The 22,017-nt window shown below is 48.7% G+C and overlaps 1 protein-coding gene across 1 annotated transcript in view; it reads right to left on the reverse strand.

The window, feature by feature from the left end:
* LOC120999913 (cytochrome P450 2C15-like) overlaps positions 1–22,017 on the reverse strand; it is a 166,500-nt gene that overhangs the window by 15,900 nt on the left and 128,583 nt on the right. The window contains exon 7 of the mRNA XM_040430961.1: positions 3,301–3,485. Coding sequence (XP_040286895.1) covers positions 3,301–3,485 — 185 coding nt within the window. The remainder of the gene's footprint in view (positions 1–3,300; positions 3,486–22,017) is intronic.

Below are 22,017 nucleotides of genomic sequence, written 5' to 3' on the forward strand. Positions count from 1 at the left end.
AAGGTTGAACTTTTTGGCCATAATTCCAAAAGATATGTTTGGTGCAAAAACAACATTGCACATCACCAAAAGAACACCATACCCACAGTGAAGCATGGTGGTGGCAGCATCATGATTTGGGGCTGTTTTTCTTCAGCTGGAACTGGGGCCTTAGTTAAGCTAGAGGGAATTATGACCAGTTCCAAATACCAGTCAATATTGGCACAAAACGTTCGGGCTTGTGCTAGAAAGCCGAACATGAAGAGGGACTTCATCTTTCAGCATGACAACGACCCAAAGCATACATCCAAATCAACATAGGAATGGCTTCACCAGAAGAAGATTAAAGTTTTGGAATGGCCCAGCCAGAGCCCAGACCTGAATCCAATAGAAAATCTGTGGGGTGATCTGAAGAGGGCTGTACACAGGAGATGCCCTCGCATTCTGACAGATTTGGAGTGTTTTTGCAAAAAAGAGTGGGCAAATCTTGTCAAGTTAAAATGTGCCATGCTGATAGACTCATACCCAAAAAGACTGAGTGCTGTAATAAAATCAAAAGGTGCTTCAACAAAGTATTATTTTAAGAATGTGCACACTTATGCAACCATATTATTTTATTTTTATATTTTTTCTTCCCTCTACCTAAAAGATTTCAGTTTGTTCTTTAATTGAGTTGTACAGTTTATAGGTCACAGTAAAAGGTGGAAAAAGTTCTGAAATGATTTATCTTTGTCTCATTTTTTTACATCACAGAAACCTGACATTTTAACAGGGGTCTATAGACTTTCTATATCTACTGTATATAGAGATGAGAACATTTTTTAAAAGTTTGATGAGGCTGATTCGCCGAATTCCACAAAGAAATTAGCTTTGTGGAAAACTACTTCATCACAAAGTGAATTTTTTTTAAGTAACAGGTGCAATGACAGGGAGCTGAGATAGCGCCGCCCCCGTCATTGTACCCCTCAGATGCTAGTTTCATACATGATCGCGGCATCTGAGTGTAAAATTAACAATAAAATAAATATTCTATCAAACTTACCGCCTCCATTTGCTCGTGACGGGCAGGCCGCCGCCATCTTACTTGAAGATCTCGTCCGAAATCCTGTGCAGCGCGAGATTATGTCATCACGCCGGCTAGCGTGGTGACATATAACGTCATCATGCCGGCCAGCGTGATGATGTAATCTCGCGCTGCATGGGATTTTGGCCGAGATCTTCAAGCAAGAGGAAGGCTTGTGGCCCGTCGCAAGCAAATGGAGGAGGCAAGTTTTAATTTTTTAGTTTTTTATACTATTTCAGGTTATATTGATTTGCTGACACGAAGCATGAGGAAATTCGGCTTCTAGGCTCGTGGGATTTGATTCTTTTATCTCTAGTTATATATAGGTGAAACTCGAAAAATTAGAATATCGTGCAAAAGTTCATTTATTTCAGTAGTTGCATTCATGCAACTTAAAATTAGAATATTGTGAAAAGGTTCAATAATCTAGGCTCAAAGTGTCACACTCTAGTCAGCTAATTACTCCATACCACCTGAGCAAAAGGTACCTGAGATTGTGACTTTAGGGTTTTCATAAACTGTAAGCCATAATCATCCAAATAATAACAAATAAAGGCTTGAAATATCTCACTTTGTATGTTATAAGTCAATCTCATATATTAGTTTCACCTTTTAAGTTGCATTAATGAAATAAATGAACTTTGCACGATATTCTAATTTTTTGTTTCACCTATTTACTAGATTTCTAGAGATAGGATGGTTCTCGCTAACATGGGGCAACTGGCAACTGCATTGGATGGCTTTTATGTTTCATCTGGATCAACATGGTAAGATAATAGGCTGTACAGTACTTGATGGACCTTTTTTCAGCCTTACCAATAAGTAGCAAATGAAAGTTATGGTGGACCTCCACTTGTGACGAGGGTACCCCAAGTAGAGTCCCCTTTTTAAATACACACAAACTCACAGGCCTAGAAGCCCCCTTTATTCTGTTTTAAAAGAGAAATATCTCCTTGCTTGGAGCTGAGTCCTAGAAATTGAAAATTACACTTCCCTGTCATAAAGATAAGGATGGGAGCTTCAAAAGCCTCCTGCCAAGGGTCATCATAAAATACTGGATCCTGGGATAATATTAGCCAGACATTCTGACTACAGTCCCAGCAGGGGATCAGAGAAAGATGGGAAAGCAACCTATTGAACTTTTGAGGGACTCAAAGGTGGTGATTTTTCATATCTCTGGTCGTAGGCATATTCTGCACTGGCTAAGGCCGGATTTAACCTCCGTGGACCAGTGCGATCACGGAGATATCGAACAGTATGTTCTTGTGCCCTTGGGAGGCTGAAAAGCCAGCTTTAAGCCGTCCTGGAAAACCACAAGCCCCAGCAGAGTCAAGTTTGGTCTTGTTAGACTTGAAATATCATAAGGGTCAGTAATACCTAAATGTCATAGCTGTATTTAGTGGTTCCACAGAACTGTGGGCTCAGCCAGAATAAGGACATTCTGGGCTGACCTTAGCTGGGTCATAAACCTTGCTTACACCTTCTCGATCCTGCCCACACATTCGTACCATTGGTGGGCAGAATTGCTGTCACCTCTTGTTTTAAAACTGTTATAAGATGCTGTCAGGGCATTGTATGGCAACCCTGCCTTGCTTTAACACCTGGATTTGTATCGCATTCTGAATGTCAGTGCTCAGGGTCCACTGATATTATACCAATCGGATTGCACAACGGCTTCAAGGACTGAAACAGAGGAACCTAATTATACATTTCATCCATTATCCCTTTTATTTTAACTGTCATGAATTACTATCACCTTGAATTATTATTATCTAGAATAGTCCGTTTTTCTGTAAACGTATATATGCACTTTTTTTCCGTTTAACTTTTATTAAAATATTGAAAAATCTTATTTGCTAAGTCTTCCGTGTTCTAAGCAAAGGAATTAACGAATCCTCTGAAGAGAGTAACGTTACCATTTTGTGTGAGAAAGGTCATTTTGATTGTTGCTTGGCTGAACGATTGCGATCGGTCAGCAAGCGATACCTGGTTCATTCCCTGCTCTGCGTGAGGGTGAGTGACCGGTAGTCGGTTCGTGTGCCGTTAAAACACGTGGTGGCAGTATACCGAATTGTATCAATAAAGGGTTTACTGGAAGTTAACCACGCCTTGGCATGTGCGGTATCCGTCGGCTTACAGGTACGTTCATGACACCACTCATTGCAGAAAGATATTTGGTCCATTTGTCAGTAGAGTGAGCCCTAAAGTAGAGGGTTAAGTTATTGACAGGGTTTGATGAAAATAGATAAGAGAGTTACCTTAGGAATAAAGTAGCCTCTAAAGGTGATATCTTGAGTTGTTGAATGTGGAAAAGTAACAAGTGCGATATCCCCAAACCGAATAATTTCATGAATGACGGCGTCTGTATATGGCATTTGTTTCCTATGCTCCATTTGAGGTTGGGCCGATCCAATCACACGTTCAATTTCATTTTGCACTTTTTCTGTCATAATAGAGATAATGAATACATAGATTATAATTAGAGATGAGCGAATTTTAAAAAAATTCGATTTGGCCGTTTCACCAAATTTTTTGGAAGAATTTGGTTTTATCCAAATTTATTCATGGCAAATCACGAATCGCATTAAAAACTGCTATTTCCTGGCTGCAGAGAGCCTTTACAGTGGTGTAGAACTCTGTGCCTTGCAGTAACATGCATAGGGAGTCTGCTTTTGTAGTTAAATAATACTGTGAGTCCGTATGACTTAGGGGTCTTTCCCACGAGCGGTGCGTGGAATCCGTTGTGTGAAAAAAAGCCAAGCTGCGCTCTGGACTGCAGAGACCCGGAGCATTAACATGATTGATAATTCTCCGTGCCTCTCTGATCTTTTTACCATGAAATCACAGTGAGATAAAGTTGTCACCGTGATTTTGTAGTGGAAAGATCACAGAGAGGCACGAAGCATTATCAATCATGTTAATGCTCCGGGTCTCTGCTGTCTAGAGCGCAGCATGGCTGTCTTTCACGCAACGGATTTCACGCACTGCATCCGCTCATGTGAAAGACCCCTTAGAATCACTGCACACTTCACTTATTTGGGCAGTCATGGGGCAAAACTGACCAAATAACTCAAGTGTGAACTCAGCCTTACAGGTCAATGTTAGCGCCAAGAAGAAGTGCACTTCTTTTACACTATCATCAGCTGTCTACAGAACCTGTTTTATTAAACGCTTATACAAATAGACCCCCTCAGACAGAGTGGAGAGGGTGTCAGCTGTAAGTTTGTGTTTACGTCACAGATTATTTTGCCCTCCCTCCCTCCCTCTGATTCCTCAGAAAAATAACCCAAAAAAACAGATCCTTTCTGTGGAGCATCTGCACTCACTCGGTCAGCATTTGGTCAGTAATCCATCAGTATTGCTCATAGCATCCAAAACAGAGATGACACGTGAATGTAATATTTTTATGTCTTCTGTGTTTTGTACCCACTCCTGCTTTTGGCTACCAAATCACAAGCCAATTCTAATGGCACCATACAGGACTTATAGCTGCTACACAGACAGGATCCGTTGTGCATCTCATATTTGCTTCCTTCTGACAGATCATAAGAAAGGTCAAATAAATGATGATGTAAGCTAAGTCGAAAGCCAAAATAGTGGCCCAGTCATGAAGTGGGGAGGATGGGAACAGCATCAGAAGTCCACAAAGTGGCGCTATGAAAAAGTGGTGAAGTGGAAGAAGCATGAGGAGACCACAGAGAGGTCCAATGACAAAGACTTGTGGCAGCAGCATCAGAAGGAGGACACAGAGTGGCACAATGACAGTGTGGAGGTGGCGGCAGCATCAGGAGGCCACTGAGTGACACAATGACAGTGTTAAGGTGAAGGACGCATCAGGAGGCCACAGAGTGGCAATGTGACATAGTGTGGAGGTGGCAGCAGCATGAGGAGACCACAGAGTGGCAAGGTGACATAGTGTGGAGGTGGCAGCAGCATGAGAAGACCAGAGAGTGGAAATATGACATAGTGTGGAGGTGGCAGCAGCATCAAAATACCACAGAGTGGCAAGGTGACATAGTGTGGAGGTGGAAGCAGCATGAGGAGACCACAGAGTCTTAAGGTGACATACTGTGGAGGTGGTGGCAGAATCATAAGGCCACAGAGTGGCACAATGACAGAGTAAAGAGGTAAAAGCAACATCAGGGGGCCAAAGAGTGGCACAATGACAGTGTGGAGGTGGCAGTAGCATGAGTAGACCACAGAGCAGCCCAATGACAGAGTCTAGAGGTGGCGGCAGGATCAGGAAGCCACAGAGTGGTACAGTGACAGAGTGTGGAGGTGGCGGCAGCATTACAAAGCAACAGAGTGGCACATTGACAGTGTGGAGGTGGCAGCAGCAGCATCAGAAGACCACAGATTGGCAAGGTGACATAGTGTGGAGGTGGCAGCAGCATGAGGAGACCATGGAGTGGCCCAATGACAGAGTCTGGAGGTGGCAGCAGCATTAAGAGGCCACAGAGTGGCAAAAGGATAGAAAGTGGAGGTGGCGGCAGCATCAGGAGGCCACAGAGTGGCACAATAACAGTGTGGAGGTGGCGGCAGCATTAGAAAGCAACAGAGTGGCACAATAACAGTGTGGAGGAAGCAGCAGCATGAGAAGACCACAGAGTGGAAAGGTGGCATAGTGTGGAGGTGGCAGAAGCATGAGGAGAACACAGAGTGGCAAGGTGACATAGTGTGGAGGTGACAGTAGCATGAGGAGACCACAAAGTGGTAAGGTGACACAGTGTGGAGGTGGCAGCAGTATGAGGATTCCACAGAGTGGCAAGGTGACATATTGTGGAGGTCGCAGCAGCACAATAACAGTGTGGAGGAGGCAGCAGCATGAGAAGACCACAGAGTGGAATGGTGACATAGTGTGGAGGTGGCAGCAGCATCATGAGACCACAAAGTGGCAAGGTGACATAATGTGGAGGTATCAGCAGCATCAGGAGGCCACAGAGTGGCACAATGACAGTGTGGAGGTGGCAGCAACATAAGCAGACCACAGAGTGGCAAGGTGACATAGTGTGGAGGTGGCAGCAGCATAAGGAGACCACAAAGTGGCAAGATGACATACTGTGGAGGTGGAAGCATCATCATGAGATGACAGAGTGGCAAGGTGACATAGTGTAGAGGTGGCAGCAGCATGAGGAGACCACAGAGTGGCAAGGTGACATAGTGTTGAAGTAGCAGCAGCATCAGGAGGTCACAGAGTCGGACCATGACAGTGTGGAGGTGGCAGCAGCATAAGGAGGCCACAGAGTGGCAAGGTAACATAGTGTGGAGGTGGCAGCAGCATCTGAAGACCACAGATTGGCAAGGTGACATAGTGTGGAGGTGGCAGCAGCACAAGGAGACCACATAGCATCCCAATTACAGAGTCTGGAGGTGGCAGCAGCATCATGAGACCACAAAGTGGCAAGGTGACATAGTGTTGAGGTGGCAGCAGCATGAGGAGACCACAGAGTGGCAAGGTGACATAGTGTGCATGTGGCAGCAGCATCAGAAGACCACAGATTGGCAAGGTGACATAGTGTGGAGGTGGCAGCAGCATGAGAAGACCACAGAGTGGAAATATGACATAGTGTGAAGGTGGCAGCAGCATCAAAATACCACAGAGTGGCAAGGTGACATAGTGTGGAGGTGGAAGCAGCATGAGGAGACCACAGAGTCTTAAGGTGACATACTGTGGAGGTGGTGGCAGAATCATAAGGCCACAGAGTGGCACAATGACAGAGTAAAGAGGTAAAAGCAACATCAGGGGGCCAAAGAGTGGCACAATGACAGTGTGGAGGTGGCAGTAGCATGAGTAGACCACAGAGCAGCCCAATGACAGAGTCTAGAGGTGGCGGCAGGATCAGGAAGCCACAGAGTGGTACAGTGACAGAGTGTGGAGGTGGCGGCAGCATTACAAAGCAACAGAGTGGCACATTGACAGTGTGGAGGTGGCAGCAGCAGCATCAGAAGACCACAGATTGGCAAGGTGACATAGTGTGGAGGTGGCAGCAGCATGAGGAGACCATGGAGTGGCCCAATGACAGAGTCTGGAGGTGGCAGCAGCATTAAGAGGCCACAGAGTGGCAAAAGGATAGAAAGTGGAGGTGGCGGCAGCATCAGGAGGCCACAGAGTGGCACAATAACAGTGTGGAGGTGGCAGCAGCATCAGGAAGCCACAGAGAGGCACAATGACAGAGTGTGGAGGTGGCGGCAGCATTAGAAAGCAACAGAGTGGCACAATAACAGTGTGGAGGAAGCAGCAGCATGAGAAGACCACAGAGTGGAAAGGTGGCATAGTGTGGAGGTGGCAGAAGCATGAGGAGAACACAGAGTGGCAAGGTGACATAGTGTGGAGGTGACAGTAGCATGAGGAGACCACAAAGTGGTAAGGTGACACAGTGTGGAGGTGGCAGCAGTATGAGGATTCCACAGAGTGGCAAGGTGACATATTGTGGAGGTCGCAGCAGCACAATAACAGTGTGGAGGAGGCAGCAGCATGAGAAGACCACAGAGTGGAATGGTGACATAGTGTGGAGGTGGCAGCAGCATCATGAGACCACAAAGTGGCAAGGTGACATAGTGTGGAGGTATCAGCAGCATCAGGAGGCCACAGAGTGGCACAATGACAGTGTGGAGGTGGCAGCAACATAAGCAGACCACAGAGTGGCAAGGTGACATAGTGTGGAGGTGGCAGCAGCATAAGGAGACCACAAAGTGGCAAGATGACATACTGTGGAGGTGGAAGCATCATCATGAGATAACAGAGTGGCAAGGTGACATAGTGTAGAGGTGGCAGCAGCATGAGGAGACCACAGAGTGGCAAGGTGACATAGTGTTGAAGTAGCAGCAGCATCAGGAGGTCACAGAGTCGCACCATGACAGTGTGGAGGTGGCAGCAGCATAAGGAGGCCACAGAGTGGCAAGGTAACATAGTGTGGAGGTGGCAGCAGCATCTGAAGACCACAGATTGGCAAGGTGACATAGTGTGGAGGTGGCAGCAGCACAAGGAGACCACATAGCATCCCAATTACAGAGTCTGGAGGTGGCAGCAGCATCATGAGACCACAAAGTGGCAAGGTGACATAGTGTTGAGGTGGCAGCAGCATGAGGAGACCACAGAGTGGCAAGGTGACATAGTGTGCATGTGGCAGCAGCATCAGAAGACCACAGATTGGCAAGGTGACATAGTGTGGAGGTGGCAGCAGCATGAGAAGACCACAGAGTGACAAGGTGACAGTGTTGTAATCGTGGGCCGGGTCCATTGGTACCGTCAAATCTTGATCCCTGTGATATACTATTAGATCTTTTAGATATAAGGAGACTTGCAAGTGTAAGAAACCAGCACCGATGAAAGAACACTCGCTTACAGTCTGCTTAGTTTCCAAGAAATTCTGCTCTCCTGTTAACATGTCTTAGATCTTTTATTGGGCTAACCCCGCCCTCCATGGCACGTGGCCACCCAATAATATTACAGATAGGCAGGTACAATCCACCTCATGCCTTAACCAATAGGAATACATTTCAGAAATGGAAGGGACATATTTGGACACCTCCTGAGAGTGCTGGTGGTTGGTGCTCAAACATGCTCATGTGGCCTGCTGATCACAATCCACCATCACCCCCAAGACACGTGTAAATGCTTCCAAATGAATTAGCCGGTCCTTAAAAGGATACTGCCCTCTTATCGGACAACATCCATTTATTCCACTGCAAGTCTCATACCGACCCAAAGTGAACCTCTGTCAGACATGGTTCCGTCAGGGGGGATCAGTCCTTGAGGAAGGTCTTTTAAAACAGGGTCAACCAAAAAGGTGATAGAGCGTTCACATGGACACCAGTCCCACCAACCAATGTTTAGCAGCATGTTGGGGCCCCCATGGTTCAGTGAGACCGGCATCAGCGTACTATACCACACCGTTGCTGATGAGGATACGCTGGTAGCTTTCACTAAGAACATTGCTCTCAGAGACAGCAGCCATTAGATCCCCCTCACACCAATGGTGGCGACTTTCACATGGGGGAGTAGGAACTTGAGTGCTGATCTATAGAATTTCCCTGGTACCTTCCTGACCCGATCACGATCTCTTATAACCGTAATCTGGTCAGACTTTACACAGGGAGGCATATACAAAATAAACCTACATAACATTCCTAAGCTAAAGAGAAAGTCCACTATAGTCATTCTATGCTAATAAAAATTTCCACAACAGTGTGGAGGTGGAAGCAGCATGAGGAAACCACAGAGTGGCAAGGTGACATAATGTGGAGGTGCCAGCAGCATGAGGGGACCACAGAGTGGCAAGGTGACATAGTGTGGAGGTGCCAGCAGCATGAGGGGACCACAGAGTGGCAAGGTGACATAGTGTGGAGGTGCCAGCAGCATGAGGGGACCACAGAGTGGCCAAGTGACATAGTGTGGAGGTATCAACAGCATTAGGTGACCACAGAGTGGCAAGGTTACATAGTGTGGAGGTGGCATCAGCATGAGGAGACCAAAAAGCGTGAAGGTGACATCCTGTGAGGTGGCGGCAGAATCAGGAAGCCAAAAGGTGGCACAATGACAGTGTGGAAGTGGCATCATCATCAGAAGACCACAGAGTGGCAAGTTGACATAGTGTGGATGTGGCAACAGCATGAGGAGACCACAGAGCGGCCGAATAACAGAGTGTGGAGGTGACGGCAGCATTAGAAAGCAACAGATTGGCACAATGACAGTTTGGAGGTGGCAGCAGCATGAGGAGGCCACAGAGTGGCAATGTGACATACTGTGTAGGTGGCAGCAGTATGAGGCGACCACAGAGTGGCATGGTAACATAGTGTGGAAGTGGAAGAAGCATCATGAGACCTTAGAGTGGGAAGGTGACATAGTGTGGAGGTGGAAGCAGCATGAGGATACCACAGAGTGGCACATTGAAAGAGTGTGGAGGTGGTAGCAGCATTAGTAGGAAACAGTGTGGCACAATGACAATGTGGAGGTGGCAACAGCTTGAGTAGATCACAGATTAGCAAGGTGGCATAGTGTGGAGGTGGCAGCAGCATGAGGAGACCACAGAGTGGCACGCTGACAAAATGTGGAGGGGGCAGCAGCATGAGGAGAACACAGAGTTGCAAGGTGACATAGTGTGGAGGTGGCAGCAGCATCATGAGACCACAAAGTGGTAAGGTGACATAGTGTGGAGTTGGCAGCAGCATGAGGAGACCACAGAGTGGCAAGGTGACATAGTGTGGAGGTGGCGGCAGCATCAGGAGGCCACAGAGTGGCACAATGACAGTGTGGAGGTGGCAGCAGCATCAGAAGACCACAGATTGGCAAGGTGACAGTGTGGAGGTGACAGCAGCATGAGGAGACCACTGAGTGGCAAGGTGACTGTTTTAATCGTGGGCGAGGTCCATTGGTACCGTCGAATTTTGATCCCTGTGATATACTATTAGCTCTTTTAGATATAAGGAGACTTGCAAGTGTAAGGAACCAGCACCGATGAAAGAACACTCGCGTACAGTCTGCTTAGTTTCCAAAAAATTCTGCTCTCCTGTTAACATGCCTTAGACCTTTTATTGGGCTAACCCCGCCCTCCATTGCACGTGGCCGCCCAATAATATTACAGATAGGCAGGTACAATCCACCTCATGCCTTAACCAATAGGAATACATTTCAGAACTGGAAGGGACATATTTGTACACCTCCTGAGAGTGCTGGTGGGTGGAGCTCAAACATGCTCATGTGGCCTGCTGATCACAATCCACCATCACCCCCAAGACACGTGCAAATGCTTCCAAATGAATCAGCCGGTCCATAAACCGATACTGCCCTCTAATCGGAAAACATCCATTTAGTCCAGTGCAAGTCTCCTACCAACCCAAAGTGAACCTCTGTCAGACATGGTTCCATCGGGGGGATCAGTCACTGAGGAAGGTCTTTTAAAACTGGGTTTACCAAAAAGGTGATATTGTGTTCACATGGACACCAGTCCCACCAACCAATGTTTAGCAGCAAGTTGGGGCCCCCATGGTTCAGTGAGACTGTCATCAGTGTACTATACCCCACTGTTGCTGATAAGGACCCGCTGGTAGCTTCCACTAAGAACATTGCTCTCAAAGACAGCAGCCATTAGATCCCCCTCAAACCAACGGAGGCGGCATTCACATGGGGGAGTAGGAACTTGAGTGCTGATCTATAGAATTTCTTGGTACCGTCCTGACCCAATCACGCTCTCTTATAACCGTAATCTGGTCATACTTTACACAGGGAGGCATATACAAAATAAACCTACACAGGGGCGGACTGAGCAGCCGGGCACTTCGGACGTGGTCCGAGGGCCCGGCCGGGATGGGGGCCCGCCACAGCAGTGCACATAACGTCATTCGTCACTGTGTTCCTTCTGCACCGACGTCACACACACACCGCCAGTGGCGTAACTACCGGGGAAGCGGCTGCTTCGGGGCCCGGGCTGCCAAGGGGCCCGGGTGTGACAGTTTATTTTCAAGTTAGGGACCAGGCCCCCTTGCTAATGTGACCTTAATCTTACTGTCTCCTGAAGTCTCCCAATGTGTCTGGGATTTGAACCCACAACCTTCATGTATCAGAGGCAAAGCATTTACCCACACAGCCATAAAGGCTGCCTTGCCAATGACTAAAAAAATATGAGACTTCTACTGTTGTAGCTGGCTAAGTGTACATCTATACACATGACAGCTGCCCCAATACACCCAGCACTGCTATATCTCTATATGACAGCTATCCCAGCACACTCAGCTCTGCTATATCTCTATATATGATAACTGCCCCAGCACACCCAGCTCTGCTACATCTAATACACTTGACAGCTGCACCAGCACACTCAGCTCTACTATATCTCTATATATGACAGCTGCCCCAGCAAACCCAGCTCTACTACATCTATACACATGACAGCTGCCCAAACACACCCAGCTCTGCTACATCTATACACATGACAGCTGCCCCAGCACACTCAGCTTTGCTATATCTCTATATATCTATCTACTGTATTGCAATACTTATATATATATATATGTAGCAGAGCTGGGTGTGCTGGGGCAGCTGTCATATTTAGAGATATAGTAGAGCTGAGTGTGCTGGTGCAGCTGTCATGTGTATTAGATGTAGCAGGGCTGGGTGTGCTGGGGCAGCTATCATATATAGAGATATAGCAGAGCTGATTGTGCTGGGACAGCTGCCATATAGAGATATAGCAGTGCTGGGTGTGTTGGGGCAGCTGTCATGTGTATAGATGTACACTTAGCCAGCTATAACAGTAGAAGTCTCATATTTTTTCAGTCAGTGGCAAGGCAGCTCTTATGGCTGTGTGGTTAAGTGCTTTGCCTTTGATACAGAAGGTCGTGGGTTTGAATCCCAGCAGAAACTTTTCTGAAATACAAGCACTGACTCCATATATGGACATACAGGGCGGGATACAGGAAGAGGCTGCATCGCATCGCTGACATGGAGGTAAGTATAAGTGTTTATTTTTTTAATACCCGACTGTTACTGCCATGGGGGGAGCGGGAGGCACTTGATACTGGCACATGGGGGGAGGGGAGTTGGCACCTGATACTGGCACATGGGGGGGGAGAGGGGTTGGCACCTGATACTGGCACATGGGGGGGGAGAGGCACTTGATACTGGCACTTTTTTTTTGGGGGGGGGGAGATGGCACTATGATACTGGGACATGGGGGGAGGAGAGATGCACTTGATACTGGCACGTGGGAGGGGGGGTTTGGCACTTGATACTGGCACATGGGGGGTGGGAAGGAGAGAGGCACTTGATACTGGCACATTGGGGGGGGAGATGGCACCTGATACTGGCACATGGGGGGGAGAGGGGTTGGCACCTGATACTGGCACATAGGGGGGAGAGAGGCACTTGATACTGGCACTTTTTTGGGGGGGGGGAGATGGCACTATGATACTGGGACATGGGGGGGTTCCATCGGTGTGACAGTTTATTTTCAAGTTAGGGACCAGGCCCCCTTGCTAATGTGACCTTAATCTTACTGTCTCCTGAAGTCTCCCAATGTGTCTGGGATTTGAACCCACAACCTTCATGTATCAGAGGCAAAGCATTTACCCACACAGCCATAAAGGCTGCCTTGCCAATGACTAAAAAAATATGAGACTTCTACTGTTGTAGCTGGCTAAGTGTACATCTATACACATGACAGCTGCCCCAATACACCCAGCACTGCTATATCTCTATATGACAGCTATCCCAGCACACTCAGCTCTGCTATATCTCTATATATGATAACTGCCCCAGCACACCCAGCTCTGCTACATCTAATACACTTGACAGCTGCACCAGCACACTCAGCTCTACTATATCTCTATATATGACAGCTGCCCCAGCAAACCCAGCTCTACTACATCTATACACATGACAGCTGCCCAAACACACCCAGCTCTGCTACATCTATACACATGACAGCTGCCCCAGCACACTCAGCTTTGCTATATCTCTATATATCTATCTACTGTATTGCAATACTTATATATATATATGTAGCAGAGCTGGGTGTGCTGGGGCAGCTGTCATATTTAGAGATATAGTAGAGCTGAGTGTGCTGGTGCAGCTGTCATGTGTATTAGATGTAGCAGGGCTGGGTGTGCTGGGGCAGCTATCATATATAGAGATATAGCAGAGCTGATTGTGCTGGGACAGCTGCCATATAGAGATATAGCAGTGCTGGGTGTGTTGGGGCAGCTGTCATGTGTATAGATGTACACTTAGCCAGCTATAACAGTAGAAGTCTCATATTTTTTCAGTCAGTGGCAAGGCAGCTCTTATGGCTGTGTGGTTAAGTGCTTTGCCTTTGATACAGAAGGTCGTGGGTTTGAATCCCAGCAGAAACTTTTCTGAAATACAAGCACTGACTCCATATATGGACATACAGGGCGGGATACAGGAAGAGGCTGCATCGCATCGCTGACATGGAGGTAAGTATAAGTGTTTATTTTTTTAATACCCGACTGTTACTGCCATGGGGGGAGCGGGAGGCACTTGATACTGGCACATGGGGGGAGGGGAGTTGGCACCTGATACTGGCACATGGGGGGGGAGAGGGGTTGGCACCTGATACTGGCACATGGGGGGGGAGAGGCACTTGATACTGGCACTTTTTTTTGGGGGGGGGGGAGATGGCACTATGATACTGGGACATGGGGGGAGGAGAGATGCACTTGATACTGGCACGTGGGAGGGGGGGTTTGGCACTTGATACTGGCACATGGGGGGTGGGAAGGAGAGAGGCACTTGATACTGGCACATTGGGGGGGGAGATGGCACCTGATACTGGCACATGGGGGGGAGAGGGGTTGGCACCTGATACTGGCACATGGGGGGGAGAGAGGCACTTGATACTGGCACTTTTTTGGGGGGGGAGATGGCACTATGATACTGGGACATGGGGGGGTTTGGCACTATGATACTGGCACATGGGGGGTGGGAAGGAGAGAGGCACTTGATACTGGCACATTGGGGGGGAGATGGCACCTGATACTGGCACTTGGGGGGGAGAGGGGTTGGCACCTGATACTGGCACATGGGGGGTAGAGAGGCACTTGATACTGGCACTTTTTTGGGGGGGGAGATGGCACTATGATACTGGGACATGGGGGGGAGCAGAGAGGCACTTGATACTGGCACATGGGGGGGTTTGGCACTATGATACTGGCACATGGGGGTGGGAAGGAGAAAGGCACTTGATACTGGCACATTGGGGGGGGAGATGGCACTATGATACTGGGACATGTGGGGGGGGAGGAGAGAGGCACTTGATACTGGCACATTATTGGGGGACACTAGGCCGGCAGCCTATCAGAGTCCGGACACTGAGGGGCATCTACTGGGGCACTATATATGGGTCATTTTATACTGGTACATTATGGGGGGCACTAGCAGGAAGGGGGGAGATGAGCACTATGGGGGAATTTACTGGGGGCACTATATAGGGGTATTTTATACTGGGACATTATGAGGGCACTATGGGGGCATTAGCTCAACTGGGGGCATTACAAAGTGCGCTGGGGGGGCCCTTACAAATATTTGCTGTTGGGGGCCCAGTCACTTCTAGTTACGCCCCTGCACTCATTGGCGCTGTGGGATTTGTGGAAGAAGGAAGGGAACTCTGAGGAGCGTGGGCACAGAGTTTGCTGAGGTAGTGGTTTTTGGTTAAGTGGTAGCCTAGGCAGCTTTACGTCTCAGCCATGTCTGGTCTGAAAGAAATTGGAAGACTGTGCTGGGCTGGCGGCGCTGCTGTTGCTGTGGGCTGTGGCAGGGCCGGGGTGAAAAGGGGAGAAAAATAAGTTATAAAAAAGTCTGATAAATACCAGTGTGAATGAAGGACTGTTAAAAGGGGTTAATAACTACTGAAGGCCCTTAAGCCGTTTCAGCAGTCCCCCATTCACAGTATTTATTAACCCCTTTCACTAGTCTCCTCTTCAGTGTAGGGGGGACTGCTGAAGAGGTTAATAAATACTGTGAATGGGGGACTGCTGAAGTGGTTAATAAATACTGTGAATGGGGGACTGCTGAAAGGGGTTAATAAATACTGTGAATGGGGGACTGCTGAAAGGGGTTAATAACTATTAAAGGCCCTTACACAGTAATTATTAACCCCTTTCAAATGTCCCCTGTTCACAGTATTTATTAACCCCTTCACTGAAGAGAGGACTAGTGAAAGGAGTTAATAACTACTGTGAATGGGGGACTCAGGACTGCTGAACTAGGTTAATAATACAGCGCTTTTCCATCCCGCAGAATACAGTAAAGCAAAAGCGCTATAGTGACGTATTTTTTTTCTTTTGCCGAGCACTTACTGGGAGAGGGGCGTCGTTTATCAGGTTGAGGATGTGGCCTAGAATGTCCTCCTTTTTGGGGTGAAGCAAGTGGCCACCCTAGTCGCGAATCGTAATACTTACCTGTATAGGATAGGACTCAGGAGGGGCCTGGTCCTGTACACGTGGGTGGGGCTTGCGGCAGAACATGGGTGGAGCCTGTAAGGGGGCCCTTGATTTATTTTGCCTGGGGGCCCTGAGGCTTCTCAGTCCGCCCCTGAACCTACATAACATTCCTAAGCTAAAGAGAAAGTCCACTATAGTCACCCTATGCTAATAAACAGTGTGGAGGTGGCAGCAGCATGAGGAGACCACAGAGTGGCAAGGTGACATAGTGTGGAGGTGTCAGCAGAATCAGGAGGCCACAGTGGCACAATGACAGAGTGCAGAGATAGCGGCAGCATCAGGAGGCCACAGAGTAGCACAATGACAGTGTGGAGGTGGTAGCAGCATGAGGTGATCACAGAGTGGCAATGTGACATAGTGTGGAGGTGTCAGCAGAATCAGGAGGCCACAGTGGCACAATGACAGAGTGCAGAGATAGCGGCAGCATCAGGAGCCCACAGAGTAGCACAATGACAGTGTGGAGGTGGTAGCAGCATGAGGAGGCCACAGAGTGCCATGGTGACATAGAGTGGAGGTGGCAACAGCATGAGGAGACCACAGAGCGGAAAGGTTACATAATGTGGAAGTTGCAGCAGCCTCATCAGACCACAGAGTGGCAAGGTGACATAGTGTGGAGGTGGCAGCAGCATCTGAAGACCACATATTGGCAAGGTGACATAGTGTAGAGTTGGCAGCGGCATCTGAAGACCACAGATTGGCAAGGTGACAGTGTGGAGGTGGCTGCAGCATGAGGAGGCCACAGAGCAGCCCAATGACAGAATGTGGAGGTGGCAGCAGCATCAGGGGCAACAGAGTGGCACAATGACAGTGTGGAGGTGGCAGCAGCATGAGAAGACCACAGAGTGGCAAGGTGACATAGTGTGGAGTTGGCGGCAGCATGAGGAGACCACAGAGTGGCAAGGTAACATAGTATGGAGGTGCCAGCAGCATGAGGAGACCACAAAGTGGCAAGGTGACATAGTGTGGAGGTGGCAGCAGCATCAAAAGACCACAGAGTGGCAAGGTGACATAGTGTGGAGGTGGCAGAAGCATGAGGAGACCACATAGTGGGAAGGTGACATACTGTGGAGGTGGTGGCAGAATCATGAGGCCACAGAGTGGCACAATCTCACTGTGGAAGTGGCAGCAGCATCAAAAGTCCACAGAGTGGAAAGTTGACATAGTGTGGAAGTGGAAGCAGCATAAGGAGGCCACAGAGTTGCACAATGACAGAGTGTAGAGGTGGCAGCAGCATCAGGATTCCACAGACTGGCACAATGACAGTGTGGAGGTGGCAGCAGCATGAGGAAGCCACAGAGTGTCACAATGACAGTGTGTGGAGGTGGCGGCAGCATTAGGAGGCAACAGAGTGGCACGATGACAGTGTGGAGGTGGCAGAAAAAAAGAGACAATGCAGCAGCACCCTGTAAATCAGATAAAGTACAACAATGCATAGTCACAAAATTAATGATTACAAAAATTATGGTGCTAATGCTAAGCTTATTTATAAAGTGAGATGCTTGGCCAATGAATTTTGTACAAAACCATCTGAGCCCGTCTGCCGGACGTCAAGGCGATCTCTGTTAGATGGGTCCTAACACTAAATACTACCTGTTATGCGCCATAATGGCCGCCATAAAATTCAGGGAGTGTTGGATCCACATGCATGTTGGATCCACTCTGCCTTTTTCCATTTTTTGTGCCATAATGGCCTCCATTACAAGGGATGCAGGTACCAACATGCATGCCGAGCCCACTCTATACCATTCCTGGTGCTAGACAGCTTCCAATGAATGTAGTAAGAGCAGGCTACAGCTTTATACTGAAAGTAATCAAAATCAGCCTATGGGGCAGACTGGCTAATCAGGAGTGCACGACTCGCTGGAGTGCCACATCTCCAGCATAGTAAATCTGCAAAAAAAAAGGGGGTTAGTCAGCACCTCCCAGTGCGCAGGTGCACGCTGCCATGGCAAAGACGTAGAAGAAAAAAAGAGACAATGCAGCAGCACCCTGCAAATCAGGGTTGTACTTCATCTGATTTGCAGGGACATGAATCAGTGGAATGATGTTGTTCATCCTGTAGTCCTGGCGACTAGTGTTGATCACGAATATTCAAATTGCGAATTTTAATCGCGAATATCGGCACTTCTAGAATTCGCGAATATTTAGAATATCGCTAAAAATATTCGTAATCGCGAATATAATTTTTTTTTTAAAACACCAGTTCATGCGAATTTTTATGCGAAAATTTTATGTGGATTTTATTCGAATTTTCGCAATCAAGAAAATAATGCCTAGAGATCATGAATTCGCGAATTTTCGAATATATGGCCAATATTCGCCCAAATATTTGCGAAATATCGCGAATTCGAATATTGCCCCTGCCGCTCATCACTACTGGCGACTGACAAATAACGTGACCTCCTCAAAGGGCCTGAGCAAACGGCAGGTGTCACGCATGAGCTGCCATTTGCTGACATCGAAGTTACACAGAGGAGTACTCCTGTCTGCTTGGATCATGAAGAAATTGTTTATGGCCTTTCTCTGTTCGTACAGTCTGTCCAACATATAGAGCAGGGGTCTCCAAACTTTTCAACAGGAGGGCCACATTGAAGATTTTACAAGTATTCGGGGGCCGGAAAAAAAAATCAGTTATGTATTAAATTAAATGTATATATTTTACATGGATCGTTTTTGTAATCAGCATGATATGACTGAGAACAAAAGAGAAAAAACTTTAGCAAAACAACGCAAAGACACCCGTGTCCCTATCAGCGGTGTCCCCATCAGCACAAAAATGTCCCCATCAGCACAGCAATGTCCCCATCAGCACAGCAATGTCCCCATCAGCACAGCAATGTCCCCATCAGCACAGCAATGTCAGCATCAGCACAGCAATGTCAGCATCAGCACAACAATGTCCCCATCAGCACAGCAATGTCCCCATCAGCACAGCAATGTCAGCATCAGCACAGCAATGTCAGCATCAGCACAGCAATGTCAGCATCAGCACAGCAATGTCCCCATCAGCCGTGTCACCCTTAAGCACAGCAATGTCCCCATCAACGATGTCCCCATCAGAACAGCAATGTCCCCATCAGCGGAGTCCCCATTAGCAGCTGATAGGGGCCACCACTGATGGGGACACTGCTGTTGGGGACGCGGCTGATGGGGACACCATTGATGGGGACACCCGTGTCCCTATCAGCGGTGTCCCCATCAGAACAGCAATGGCCAAATCAGAACAGCAATGTCCCCATCAGAAAAGCAATATTCCCATAAAAAAAAAAATATTCCCATCAAAAAAACAATATTCCCATCAGAAAAACAATATTCCCATCATGGGGACACCCACTGATGGGGACGCTGCTGTTGGGGACATTGCTGTGCTGATGGGGACACCACTGATGGGGACGCTGCTGTTGGGGACATTGCTGTGCTGATGGGGACACCACTGATGGGGACACCATTGATGGGGACACCCGTGTCCCTATCAGCGTTGTCCCCATCAGCACAGCAATGTCCCCATCAGCGGTGTCCCCATCAGCACAGCAATGTCCCCATCAGAACAGCAATGTCAGCATCAGCACAGCAATGTCCCCATTAATGATGTCCCCATCAGAACAGCAATGTCCCCATCAGCGGAGTCCCCATTAGCAGCTGATGGGGACACCACTGATGGGGACACTGCCTTTGGGGACGCGGTTGATGGGGACACCCGTGTCCCTATCAGTGGTGTCCCCATCAGAACAGCAATGTCCCCATCAGAATGGGGACGCTGATGGGGACATTGCTGTACTGATGGGGACACCATTGATGGGGACACCTTTGTCCCCATCAGCAGTGTGCCAATCAGCGGTGTCCTCAGCAATGTCCCCATCAGCACAGCAATGTTCACATCAGCAGTTTCCACATTAGCAGCGTCCCCATCATTGCTGATGGGGACGCCGCTGTGCTGATGTGGAAACCGATGATGGGTCACCGCTGATGGGGATACCCATGTCCCCATCAGCGGTGTCCCCAGCAATGTCCCATCAGAACAGCAATGTCCCCATCAGCAGTGTCCACCGCAACATCCCCATCAGCACAGCAATGTCCCTGTCAGCGGTGTCCCCAGCAGCATGTGTCCCCATCACCGCTGATGGGGACACCTCTGATGGGGACATTGCTGTGCTGATGGGGACATTGATTATGGGGTTACCGCTGATGGGGACATTGCTATCCTGATGGGGACACCATTGATGTGGACACCCATGTCCCCATCAGCAGTGTGCCAAACAGCGGTGTCCCCAGCAATGTCCCCATCAGAACAGAATTGTCCCCATCAGCAGTGTGCCCATCATCGCTGATGGGGACACCTCTGATGGGGACATTGCTGTGCAGATGGGGACACCATTGATGGGGACACCCGTGTCCTCATCAACGGTGTCCCCATCAGAACAGCAATGTCCCCATCAGCACAGCAAAGTCCCCATCAGCAGTGTCCCCAGCAGCACAGCAATATCCCCATCAGTATGTGTCCTCAGCAGCTTGTGTCCCCATCAGCGCAGCACAGCAATGTCAGCGTTCCCCATTGTGTCCCCATCAGCGTTGTGCAACACTTGCCTCCGCTGTAGCCGGCTTCTGCTCCTCTTCTTTTTTTTTTCTTCTTGGACTCCTGAGTCCCGACTCCCGCCCGCTGCTACACACGTGGATTTGTTATTTCAAACAGCGGGCGGGAAGAGGGGAGGTGCCGCACCTGTGACGTCACTGGTTGCCGGGACATCGGCGGTCCCAGCAGCCAATCAAAAAGCACAGCGTGACAGCATGGGCGGTTGTGCGGCTTTCGTTCCTGCAACCTGTCAGCTGCGGGCGGGCGCGGAATCGAACACACAACACAAGCGTGACAGCATGGGCGGTTGTGCGGATTTGGTTCCTGCAACCTGCCAGCTGCGGGCGGGCCGGATCGAACGCACAATCGGGCCGGATGTGGCCCGCGGGCCGGGGTTTGGAGACCCCTGATATAGAGGGTGGAATTCCAATGGGGGGAAACATCGTATATCAAACTATGATGGGGGATGCCGTTCTACCACTGCATATTAAGGAGTGTGTGCTTTGCAGTGTACGAGTGACTGAAGTGCATGCAAAGTTTCCTGTCCATTTTTAGGATGTCTTGCAGATGGGTGGAAGACTTCAGGAAGCGATTGAAAACCAGATTGAACACATGTGCCATGCAGGGCGCATGGCTCAGCCTTCCTTGACACACCACCAACACCATGTTTTTTCAGTTGTCGTTCACCATGGTTCCGATTTTGAGTTGTCGCGGAGAATGCCAGGATTTGATTTCTTGATGAATGAAAGGACATGGAGCAGTTCCTCCCCTGTGTGACTCTGTTCACCCAGGCAAACGAGGTGCAGAACAGCATGACACAGCTGTGTTATGCACATATGGTATGCTGGAGGGGCACTGTGAATTGTCCCAGCAGTGGAAGCTGAGGAAACGGTGGACGATTAGGAGGCAGAGGCGGACATTGTGGCAGGATCAACGGTGTGAGAATGTGGAGGTGGAAGCAGCGTCACCTGGCCAAGTGTCTGGTGTGGCTATGCAGGAACCACTTTCACCCAGTGGGACATAAAGAACATGTATTGTTTCTGACCGTAGTTACAGCTCCACGCGTCGGCGCTGAAGTGCACTTTGGCAGACACCGTCAGGCTCAAGGACTGGCCCACCTTCTGTTCTACATGTGTGTGCAGGGCTGGTACTGTCTTTTTGGCAAAGAAATGATGGCTTGGGACTCGGCTCGGCACAAGCCATCAGTTCTCTGATAGATGCAAAGTCCACCACTTGGAAATGGAGGGACAGCAGCACCAGCAACTTGGACAGGAGCACATTCAGCTTCTGCGTTGTTGGATGAGTGCATGCATACTGTTGTCTCTTGGCAATCGTTTCGGTGTTCGATTGCTGATGGAATGAGTGACGAGAAGAAGGAGCAAGAGGAGGAGCAGGATCATCAGGACCAGCAGATGATGGGAAGTACAGATAGCTCCCTTCAGTTGAG

The sequence above is a fragment of the Bufo bufo genome, chromosome 4, assembly GCF_905171765.1.
Source record: "Bufo bufo chromosome 4, aBufBuf1.1, whole genome shotgun sequence".
NCBI classification, from domain to species: domain Eukaryota; kingdom Metazoa; phylum Chordata; class Amphibia; order Anura; family Bufonidae; genus Bufo; species Bufo bufo.